Here is a 12,590-nt window from a genome sequence, read left to right on the forward strand (position 1 = left end):
ATACTAATTACAACTGATAACTCGTTATAGTTACTAAAATGGGTCCCGTGTTACAATTGTACACTCGAACGGGTTTTTTATTGATACATTTTAAAAAATGGAAAAAATTGAAGTATGATTAATCATACTATATTAGAATTTATTTGTTTGTTTTAGTATTGACGATATTAAAGAAAATGAAAATACATTTCACAATAAACATGTACTAACATATTCCCGTATAAAAACATATAATGAGAGATATTTTTATTAATATGTAGTTCATACACTCACATATATTTATCAATATATACTTCTCATTAGATTTTAGAAATAAAAATATAATAATATATTCCCGTAAAACAAACATATACTCACATATATAGTTTTATTAATATATAGTTCATAAACCCACATATATTATTTTAAAATATTAATAAAACTTAGGCAGTCACGATGTTTAAATAGAGATATTAAAAAAATACTAATTAAAACTGATCACTCGTTGTAGCTGTTAAAATGAGTCTCGTATTACAATTGTACACTCTATTTGAATTTATAAATAAATATATACTAACATATTCCTGTAAAGAAATATAGTGAGATATATTTTTGTTAATATATAGTGTATATACTCATTTGTATTCTATCAATATATAGTTCCCATTAAATTTCAGAAATAAGAATATATTAATATATTCCCATAAAAGAAACATATACTCATATATATTTTTATTAATATATAGTCAATACACTCACATATATTTTATTAATATATAGTCAATACACTCACATATTTAAAAAAATACTAATTAAAACTGATCATTCGTTGTAGTTACTAAAATGAGTTTAAAAAAACAACATTTTTTTTGAGAGAATTTAAAAAAACAACATAAAAAATTGAAGTACGATTAATCGTACTTTAATGGTAGCGTGCAATTAAAACTGATCATTGACTTGCATGAACAACATTTTCAACAAATGGCAGCATGAAACACAACAAATATAAATAAATATTTAAAATGATAGTACATCTACCAATTTTTCTCATCTACTATTTCTATCTTGTGAAATCACCATCCATTATAAAATATAAAGTTTTTGTCATCATAACATTGAACATCCTTCAACACCAACTTTTTCACTTTTTAACACTCCACATCATCTTCTCTCTCTTAATTCAACACTCATTCAATTTCTACCTCTCCAATGGTTTTTTCATTCAACACTCTACCCCACCACCTACTCTACCACACCACCTTTTATTTCTTATTCTTCTTTGATTTTATATTTTTGGTTTTATAATTACATAAAATTACAATTATCGATTATAATTAAATTAAAATAAAGAAAAACTGAAAAAATATTTAAAAAATTTATTTAAATAATTTATTGGGATCCATTTCACTAAAAAGAATATTAAAACTTCACTTAGTTTGCTAATAGAAATATATAATAAGAAGAAGATAGTGAAAAACTTGGTATTTTTTTCTGTGTCCAAATGAAATGAACCAAGTCTCTATTTATAGAGAAAAAAAAATCATGAATTTTGATATAATTTTTTTTTTAAAAAAATTATATTTCGACAAAATAATTGATTTACAATTATTAAAAAAATTAAAAACCGACCAACCAATCGAAGCCCAACATTTGTCCTTGCTGTCCAGCTTTTTTCCTTTCTCTCTCCGGGCTCTGCTCTTCACTTGCTTGTTAGGCGCTTGTGATACACTTGCCATTCCTTGCTCGAATCACAACGCGACACGTGGCAATTCTTCCTTTCAAAGGGCAATGAAATTCCAAATGTACCCTTAATTAGTTGTAAAAAGCAACTGTGAAATTTAATAGAGTTAGGGACAGTTAAATAATTTTGCTAGTATTTTGTTTTGTTATATTGAGAGTAGATAGATAGATACATTAACTTAAAATTTAAATTTCTTTGACTAAAACAAAAAGGAAATGTGATGTTCTTTCATCCTTCAAAGGAAAAAAATTTATTCTTTCATAAAAATAACAAGACAAATAGTACACATTGACACTATTCTATAATATTCTTTCATAAAAATAATAAGACAAATAGTATACATTGACACTATTCTATAATATTCTTTCATAAAAATAAAAAGACAAATAATATACACCGACACTATTTTAATTTGGATAATTTTTTTTAATGTTGAGTCATAAAGAAGTAATACAAATTTTAATGTAAAATCATTTTTAGGGGTATTTTTTTCAGGAGGATTATAATGTAAAATCAAAAGCTATAAATCTTACTTTTATTTAAGAACCAATTTCAATTGCATAATCAAATTTATTTAAAAACATTGAAGACACAATCAATTCCATATCTTTATAATCAATAAAAGTAATATCATACATGGTTTTTTTTTTGGTAGATACATACATGGTTTTTTACTAAGATATATTAGCCTATGATATCTTCAAAGTTACTCCATCCGTCCCGGAATAACTGACCCATTTTCTAAAAAAAAGTGTTCCAAAATAACTGACCCATTTCAATTTTCAATACAACTTTCATCATTCCCAATACAATATAACACTAAATAATACTACTTTTATCATTCCCAATACAATATATTCCACTTTTCCCTTTATTTATACACTTTTCTTAATCTGTGTGAAAAACCAAAGTAGGTCAATTATACCGGGACGAAGGTAGTAACTAAGATTCTTGTTTTAAATTTGGCCTTAAACATGACGTAACGTAAAGGCTCTCAATGAAAATTTGCAATTCATAAGATTAATTTTTGCAGTTATGTGCGAAGATATCTGATTTACGCACAAAAAACAACAAAAAAAAAGTATAAACTTAAAATCTCATCTAAATTAACTAAAATTCTTGTTTCGAAACTAGTCTTAAACATTACGCAACGTTAAGACTCTCAATGAAAATTTACCGTTTATTTAAATTTCAAAAGATTAATCGCCATAATTATACACCTAAAAAACAAAAAAAATGTATAAACTTAAAATTTGAAATTTCTTAGACAAAAAGACAAACAATATTCTAACATAAAAAAGACAAAAATATAGTTACCGTGTAACACTATCCTTATCCCGGATTTTAGGTGATTTCATTTTGACTATTGCTATTAACTGTTACTGTTACATTTCAGTACTTTACTGCATCACTGAATACTCCTACTCCTTTACTAGGTAGGACCCTACCCTTATATTCAAAACAACGTCCCTCTCTTCTTCTCATTTTCTCATCACCATCAACTTCCTCTGTTTTCACCTCCCCTGTTTCATTTCACTATCATTTTACACCTCCCCTGTTTCATTTCACTATCAATCATCACTGTGAGTTTTTTTCCCCCTTCCTATTCTATCATATTCATTATTTTATTTTAAAATATAACACTTCTATAGCATTTATTCTTCTGGGTTTATTTTTATAAGAAATTAATGAATGTTATTGTTAAAAACAGAGAAAAAACAGAGTAAAAACAGAGTACTTTATTGAATGTATGTTTGATCAAAATTATTGAGTAGAATGTAATATATTTTTTTTATAGTAAAAGTTTATTATTTTAACTTTAAAACTGTTATTGTTTTATTCTGGGTATTTATTTAAAAAATCAATAAAAAATTAAAACTAAATTTTTATGGTATTTGTTGAAAACAGAGGGAAAAAACAGAGTATTTTGTTATTGTAAGCATGATTGATTAAGATTGTTGAGGAGAATGTAATGTTTTTTTGGTGTAATGTTTGATATTGTATTTGATCTTTAATGGGTATGTTTTATTTTTCAAATTTGAATGATTAATGCGAAAAAGTTTTCACCTTTATCTCATTATTCCTCTGTTTCAAAAAAAGATGAATTTTTGCTTCATGGTTTTCTTATTATTCTTGTATTGGTTTCTGGGATTTCAGATAGGTATGGTATTATTCTCCGTTGAGTACTCAGAATTTGATACTAAGATCAAAGAGAATGGAATTTTCTCAATGGCTTTTAGAAAATTAGATTCAAAATGCATTGGGATTAGGGTTATTTTAATGGATATATTTTGAATGTTCACAATGTGAATACTTTATTACTTGTGCTGCATTGTTCTTTGAGATCTGTGCTGTTTAATTTTTGTTATACTATTGCTATGTGTTTCTTCATGGAGTGATTTTGGTTTAGAATTCATTCTAACTTAACATTTGTAATTTTGACTCAAAATTAGTGTATGTTTCATGTTACAGTCTCAAAGGGTTGATTGAACGAAATCACGATGACACCATGATTGTATTGATTGTGTCAAACATAAATCGTTTTGCCTTCAAGTTGCTTTTAACCTACAATCGTGTCCGACACTGATACAACATCGACATATTTTATTGGCGTCGATGTGTTTATGTCGTGTACGGTGGTGTCTGAGTGTGTGCTTAGCCTTTAACCTAATAATCAATTTGTTCAAAATCAATTTTTGTCCTAAAAAAACACAATCTTAATTTTGCAAAAACAACATTTTGTGTAACTACAAACATAATCACATTGACTCTTATTTTGTCCAACTTACCATGAAACAAAAAATGTATAATTTTTGTTTATTTATTTATTTTGGTTCTAAAATGTTCCACTTATTCTTAAATACAAAGGACTATTATTTCTGGCAAAATGTCCTTTTTATAGTTTCCATTCAGAGATTGAGATTTTGCATATTTCTCATATAATTTTGTTGCCTTGTGTAGAGGGCTTATAGGCAAAGGATATTGATGGAGAAGGGACCCAACATTATTGTGGATATGAACAAAGACAAAGTGATTTCAAATTCTCAATTGATTTCTTCATGCATAAAAGGGTTTAAAGACAAGAACATCACCACCAACAACATGCCCTCCTGGCTTCTCACCAGCATTTCTGGTATGTATTTAATTCTTTCTACCGTACCTATATTAATTTCTTCATGATGAAATTGTTTGAGTGTGGACTAGAGAAATGTGGGGTAGCATATATATTTGAATAGTTCAATCTTTTATTTTTACTAGTTGAATAGTTCAATCATATCATATCATAAAATATGAATATTCAAATAAATTCTTTACAAATTGAAAGACATAAATTGGTCCTTAAAATCTGTAACATAGTTAAATTAGCCCTTTTATAAGGTCAAAATCTCTCCTAAACGATGGGTTTGATTTGAGTAGTATTCTTGAGATTTTTTTCTGACCTTATTGCCAATTTTTTTTTTTTTTTTTCATTTTTGACCCTTATGAGAATTATTAACCCAAATGACCTACTTTGTTTGGTCTGTATTGTTCATTACAGCCAAATGAAATGGCTGTAATGGCAGAACACGACACATGTTCTGGGCAGCCGTTTTTTGGTGTCCTGGGCAGCTGTTTAAAAAAAAAGGCTGCTTAGGACACGTGTCGTGATCTGCCATTGCCGCCATTTCATTTGGCTGTAACGAGCACTACATGACAATAAAAACTAAAAGTGGATCATTTAGGTTAATAATTCTCATACGGGTCATAATTGGAATTTTTTTTTGGCAATAAGGTCAGAAAAAAATCTATTCTTGAGGTACAATATTGGATGCGTTTGTTTCAACTTTAAAACAAATAGATTTTGAGTCAAATGAATTTAGAATTTTTTTTTAGAGATTTTTAAAAAAAAATCTAAAGCCATTTCTGTTTGTTTACTTAACATAAAAATAATTTTTGAAGATTTGAAGCTTTACACTTGAGTTTTTTGTTTAAACTTCATTTTTCTTTTGTTCCAATTGATGTGTGAATTTGTTCTGGCAATTCGGAGGTCGGGCAAATTGTTTCAACCAATATTTGATCTCGGATTCATTTTAAACGATTTGTCTTTAACCAAAGTTTATTAACCATTTAAATTCAGATAACTAGTTTATGTTTAAACTTCATAGCTTCATTGTACATTTTTTTTTTCAAATTCTTTACCAAATTGATTTTTTTTTCTTACCAAAAAACCAAATAGGTGTCACTTTCCTTTAGACGAATTTGATGTCATTGATATAGGTTTGTTTTAAAAATAAAATGATACTATAGACCTATAGTATTAAATGAGAAATTTTTCAAAAGCTTGCCTTAAATGGAAAAAGAAAAATATAACAATAGTATCAATAATATTAAAGGGAATGAAAGTAAAGTGAAGAAATCTGAATTAAATGGACTCACATGCATCTAGTGTGTTACAAGGACTAATACCTCAATTTCGTCCTTGAATTATCAGCAATCGATCAAATTCGTCCCTGAATTTATCGAAATATCTATTTAGTCCCTGAATTTACAAAATGTCAATCAAATCAGTCCCTACGTTAAGTTGGTCTGTTAACGGAGGTGACGTGTAACGTTAACCTCTTACAGAGCTTGCCACGTCATATGCCACGCAAGCAGGGACCAAATTGATTGATTTACAGAAAATTTCGAAGGACCAAATTGATGGATTTTCAGAAAATTGGCAACGGCTCTTTCTCCTTGAACTCATTAACGGCTCTCTCTTCCAGTCCAAATTAACGGCTCTTTCTTCCCCAAATATATAAATTTGGAACCCTAATGTTATTATTTGTCACCTAGAGTTCAAAATCCCCCAAAATTCTTCCATGAATTGAGTAGGTGTTCTTCCCCAATTCAAAAAACATAAAACCCTAATTTTTTTGTTGATTAATTTCGAAATTAAAAAATCATCGGTGATTGTTGAAGATTCGGTGTTCTGGAATGATGGGTGGTGGGCGTATGGGCAAAAACAACTACAACAGCCAGTCTTCATCTTCAAGCTCTATGTACAATGATGATGTGAGAGAGCTTCATTGTTGGTGTCCTAGAATTTGTGTTGTAAGAAAAGCAAACACTGTCCAAAACCCAGGAAGGCCTTTCTATGTCTGCCCTCTACATAAGGTTTGTTTAATAATGGTTATGTGATGTGTGAATGGTTTGTTTAAATAGTACTTATTTTGTTTTTTGATTGTATAGGAAGATGATGAAAATTGTAAATTTTTTGTGTGGGTTGATGAAGCTGAAGAACTGGGCTATTTTAAAAACAATGGTGCTGGTCATGGAAGAAATGCAAGGTTGATAGAGAAGCCAAATGATAGGGGCAGAGAAGAGGTTTGGAAGACAAGGTTGATGGGTAAAATTGATTGTGTAGGAAGTGAGCTTAGGTTGATTAAGATTTTGATAGGAGTATTATGTTTGATTGAGTTGTTTAGAATGCTATTGTATTGTGCCAAGTCCATGTAATGTTGTAATGAAAAGAGGTTATAAATGAATGAATCAAACCCTTCTGTCAAAAAAATTCAATCAAAATGGTCCCTGAATTTTATACATATCCATCAAATCGATCCTCAAATTAATAAAAATACCATCAAAGAGGTCCTTGAATTTTCACAACATATATCACTGTGATCCTTGGTACATATATCACTGAGTTTCTTCAGGTTGAGTTTCAGGTTGAGTTTCTGGTTGAGTTTGTTGGGTGACAGTTGCACCAACATTGTCTTCATCATTTCTTTGAGTATCCCAAGCCATTTCCTCCATTCCTTGAGTACCATCAACATTTTCCTCTTGATTATATACTCTGTTTTTAGTAACCAAATCGATCCATATGAAATTATTAAGTTTCTAACAAAAAACCCTAAAATTACTAATAAAAAAAACGCAATCAAACACACAACACGCACAAACAAACATCAACGAAACATGATATGATGTTAAAAGTTGAAAAAATAATGCCTAAAACTAAAACTGATAATCACAGAAACGGAAACAAAAAAGGGAGAAACGAACAACAGTGAATGGAAAACGAAGTTGAATGGCGTTACCTTGACAAACCACGAAATCTGACTTCAAAGCCGTATCTTTTCCACGGTTGATCGCCGGTGATGATGATGATTTTGGAGAAGTGAAGAGGGTGACAGTTTAGGCGGGAAGGTGAAAGGTAAGGGACTGGTTTGATGGTTCTGAGTGAAAATGTGAGGATGAAAGACAATGGTAATTGAGGGGTATAATTGGAAACACAGGAAAAATTATCCTCAAAAGTGAAATCTCGAATTTTCTCCATTTCCATCAATTTCGTCCTTGTACACGTGGCTGCCTTGTTGACACGTGTACAGGACAACACAACATGCAAGGGGACATGTCATCACCACTAACGGTGCTTTTGGACGGAGGGACTGATTTGATGGACGTCTGCAAAATTCAGGGACTAAATAGATATTTCGATAAATTCAGGGACGAATTTGATCGATTGCTGATAATTCAAGGACGAAATTGAGGTATTAGTCGTGTTACAAGTTATTATAACCTTACAATACAACATTTTTCTATCAATCATCAATGGGAAGGAGGGATGAGGAAGGAAGGAAGAGAATCCTCCACACTGTATGATACTGAAATGTCTCTTTCAACTGTCTTCAAAAAACAAAACAAACGTCCAAGTCTTCTTTGGAAACAGCAATAACCGTACATCATTGTATACCATGTTACTACATTTTTACTCAACATACCCCATGTTGTCACGCGCTTCTCTTTACACGTGCCTAGATTGATATATGAATTTAAATTTTAAAATATGAAGAGTACACAAGAATCATCACATAACTATATTTATTTAATTAATGATAGGGTTAATTATGTTTTTGGTCCCTACAAAATTGCGACCTTGTAACTTTAGTCCTTACTTAATTTTAATAGCATTTTTAATCCCTACAAAAAAAAATTTACTTATAATTTTAGTCCCTGCTAAAATAAATTTTGTTTAATTATCCTTAAACTCTTAAATTTTTTAACGATTCTTTTTATATAAGTTTAGAACACTATGAAAAGTTCATTTACTAAAATCTATAATTTTTTAACATGAAATAAATTAAATATGAATTTTTTAAAACGACAAAAGTTTAAGATATAAGTAACAAAAATATGGACGTAGAAATCAAATTTTTGCGATATTTTTTTCGGAGGACCTTTTAATAACGTTCTTAACACGCCTGTAAAAAATTGTTGAAAAACTTAAGAGTTTAAGCATAAATTAAACAAATTTGGATTGAGTAAGGATTAATATTGAGTGCAGATTTTTTTTGCAGGGATTAAAAATGCTATTAAAATTAAGTAAGGACTAAACTTACAAGGTCGCAATTTTGTAGGGACCAAAAACATAATTAACCCTTAATGATATGTTATAAGCATGCTTTCGTTAAGAAAAAAACATGACACTATCGTAAAAAATATACTAATATCTAATCTTTAGACATTGACACGTTACGTAATATTTATGCGAAATGAAAGTAATTGAATATAACCATATGAGTCGAAGAGACATTGTTTTCTAATACTGGCATGTGTTATCTGATCTGTAATTTGAAGTGTTGCTAATAGATTGGTGGTTAATACAATGTGGTTATAGTATAGGGATTTGTCTAATCCACAAGTAATATTATATTGTCTTGCACTACACATAAGTGTGTTTTTTATCATTTGATTAATAAATCACATCATAATCTTATTCGATCCAATGATGTGATTTATATGATTTATAGATTCAATTCAATGAATTATGCATGATACAAAACATGTTTCATTTATTCAACATAAAATTAACCTATAATATAGTATTTTAAACCTTACCTTTGTTGTCCTACAATGTGTTTGTTTTGGATGTGTGACACCGTGTCTAATTTGTGATTAATTGTTTGTTTATATTTAAAATAGATATTGATTGTTGATATATGAGTAGTTTTTAACAAAGCTTAAAATACTAAAATAAGCTAAAATTTAAGTGATTATCATTGTAAAATTTATTTGAAATAAAAATTCAAACATGTGCTAAGAAAAAGTTGGCATGGCATGTAAGAATCTTTTTCATAGGCTGCTATTGACAGGTATCTACCCCTATGATGGTGTCAATCTGTTTTCAAATTTCCAATCTCCAATCTGATTTCAACCAAGATTCCAAATCCATTGTCATTGTTCTGGCTCATACATCTATTGTCACTTTCTCACATAATAAACTTTTGTTCCTTTCTTTAACCTTTGCCATAACTTTACATACCAATTTTTGTTTTTCAAAATTTGAAACCAATGGAAAGAACTTTATTATAGTTCTGGACCACATCAACATATTTGAAGTACTAACATAACATGTTACATTAGACTATGTTGTGTATGTAACCGTTAGAATTACACATTTCCCATTTTATCCTCATGTCTTGTGCACTTTATAATCTTAAACTTAATTATAGTTTTTTAATCAAAAAAATGTAAAGTTAGATAATATAAGACCTTTTAATCAGATAATGTAAAGTTAGCACTTAGCACATACATCTCAGGTGAAGTACATGATGCTGACATTTGCATTCAAAACTATGGACAAATTTAACTATAGTAGACTTTATATATGCCTAACCTATACTATTCTACAACATTGTTATTCAAATTTCATTTTCAATTTTCAAAATTAGTTCTGCATTATTATTTTTATTTATGTTATGTACTACTAGAATTATTTATGGTTTTTGTCAGTGTTCCCTTTTATTGTGTCTTTGTTTGGTGACATGTCACTTTCTTAAACTCAAATTTCTCATCAACCCTATTGAGATCTGGTCTATATTAACCTTCTTTTGGTGTTATCATTGGTACTATTATTATAAAGTTGTGCTTTTTTCTTCATGGTTTTGAAGCTATGAACTTGAGTAAATCAGGTAATAAAATAGTCTTTTTTTTTATGCTGTATTATTATTATTATTATTAAAAGTTGTATTTTTTATTTTTATGGTTTTGTACCTATGGAACTGAATTAACCATGTAAGAGAATTTTTTATTTTTTATTTTATTATTATAGTTATGTTCTTTTAATGGTTTTTTTTCATGGTTTTGAAGTTATGGTTCTTTTGTTGTACAATACTAACTCAAATGTGAACTTGGTTTATTTATGGTGGTAGATTTGGAAGAAAGGATGAAAATGTTGGCAATTGGAACAAATGAAGAAGAAGAAGAAGGGGACACTTTTGCTGAAAGAGCAGAAACTTACTACCAAAAGAGACCTCAACTACTTTCACTTCTGCATGATTTGTACAATGGCTATGTCACTTTATCCGATCGATATATACAAACACTTGCAAAGCATAAGCATCATAGTAGACACTCTTCACAAGTTTCAACTTTGGAAGAAGGATTTTCTGATCAAGAAGAAGTTATTAGTGGTGTGAGTCAAGTTGATTCGGATATGGAAAGTTCAATCTCTTATCAACAAATGCTGCCAATGATTAAGGGTTCCATGGTTGATGTTGATGAAATTGTAGCTGAGCTTGTGATGAAGAATGTTATGTGTGATTTTTTGGTTCATGAGGTTGGTGTCATGGAGAGAAAGTATTGCGAGTCTTCGAGGAAAAGTGAGTTACAAAAGAGTTTGCTTGAGGTGTTGGAATCTGAGAGACTTGTTTTGTTGAATGAGAATGCGGGTTTGAGTTATAGAGTTAATAGTTTGGTTGAAGAGAACAAAGAGCTTGCATCTGAGTCGGTTTTCATCAAGAGAAAAGCCGGTGAGTTAGCTAAGTGTGTGCTGAAGATGAGGGAGGATCATAGAGTTTATCTATTGCATAGGAAAATTGAAGATCTTCAAGGACAGATACATGGTTTGGAGAAGAGGAACAAGGAGTATTATGAGAGGCTTTTGAGAAGAGAGAGTCAAGAAAATGGCGGTTGTATCGGCAACAAAGGGAAGAATGGTGGTGAAGGGATAGCTTTGGAAGTTCATGTTCAAATGGAGAAGCCTAGAAGGTTTAAGTGGAAAGAAGAAGGAAATTCTTCTAGGAAGAATTTTGCTGGGAAGAAAGGTCATAGTTTGTGGAAAAAGTTGAAGAACATGGACTTGTTGCTATGTGGGACAAATCCAACTTGCGCTTGATCTTGATCAGACGATTCAGATGTGGCCGACTGATGTGGCCGACTGCGTGCAATCACGTGGTTGTTAGTATTCACCAAAGATTTATATGTATACTTTTTGGCTCTTAAACACTAGTACTAGTAGATTTCTAGGTTACTAAGCATGTGTTTGGTTTTGCGATAGACTCTAAACCTGCGTCCAACCATGCTTTTACCGCGATTTCTATGAAGCTATAAAATCAAGCTTTTTAAGCTATGATGTATATTTTAATATGAACTCTAGCCAAGTCTTTTGATAAACTAATTGTAGATTAGTTGTTATCAGCTATAGAGTCAATACTTTTGCCTCTAGTATTATAGCTGGTGGTCTAATTCTTGCTATGTTTTTGTTAAAAGCTTTGCTTAACAAAATTATGTTATGCATCATCAAACAATGGTGCAACAAGTGATTAATCTTAATGTTGAATGACCTTATGCTATACACTACTCTTTCTCCAATTTTTAGTTGTGCATTTATATTCCATGTTTTGAAACTGAATTGAAGTTTAATGTGTATTTTTACCATATCTGGATTGATTTGTGCAGTTTGAAATGCTATTTTATGGAGGTTTCATTTTCAAACAAAATGCATATTCCAACCATGTTTTACATGAGCCAAGCATTTCCATTTATTATGGACTATTGTTTTGGCTCATTTCCATTTTTTATTGACCATTGTTTTCAATTTTGAAATTTCAATCTTATCAGGATAGAC

At 29.9% G+C, this 12,590-nt stretch overlaps 1 protein-coding gene across 2 annotated transcripts; it reads left to right on the forward strand.

The window, feature by feature from the left end:
* Window positions 1–3,085: 3,085 nt before the first annotated feature.
* Window positions 3,086–12,315, forward strand: LOC146917493 (kinase-interacting family protein-like). 2 transcript variants are annotated; one of them, XM_085719318.1, is made up of 3 exons: window positions 3,086–3,303; window positions 4,682–4,853; window positions 10,894–12,315. In XM_085719318.1, the coding sequence occupies exons 2-3, from the start codon at window positions 4,706–4,708 to the stop codon at window positions 11,856–11,858; spliced, it is 1,113 nt and encodes a 370-aa protein (XP_085575444.1). In that variant the 5' UTR covers window positions 3,086–3,303; window positions 4,682–4,705; the 3' UTR covers window positions 11,859–12,315. The 2 variants fall into 2 exon arrangements, with proteins under 2 accessions (XP_085575444.1, XP_085575445.1); XM_085719319.1 differs by lacking the exons at window positions 3,086–3,303; window positions 4,682–4,853 and adding an exon at window positions 10,105–10,653.
* Window positions 12,316–12,590: the final 275 nt, after the last annotated feature.

The sequence above is a fragment of the Medicago sativa genome, chromosome 6 (genome assembly GCF_051527215.1).
Source record: "Medicago sativa cultivar Bolivia chromosome 6, Bolivia_mono, whole genome shotgun sequence".
Taxonomy (NCBI): Eukaryota; Viridiplantae; Streptophyta; class Magnoliopsida; order Fabales; family Fabaceae; genus Medicago; species Medicago sativa.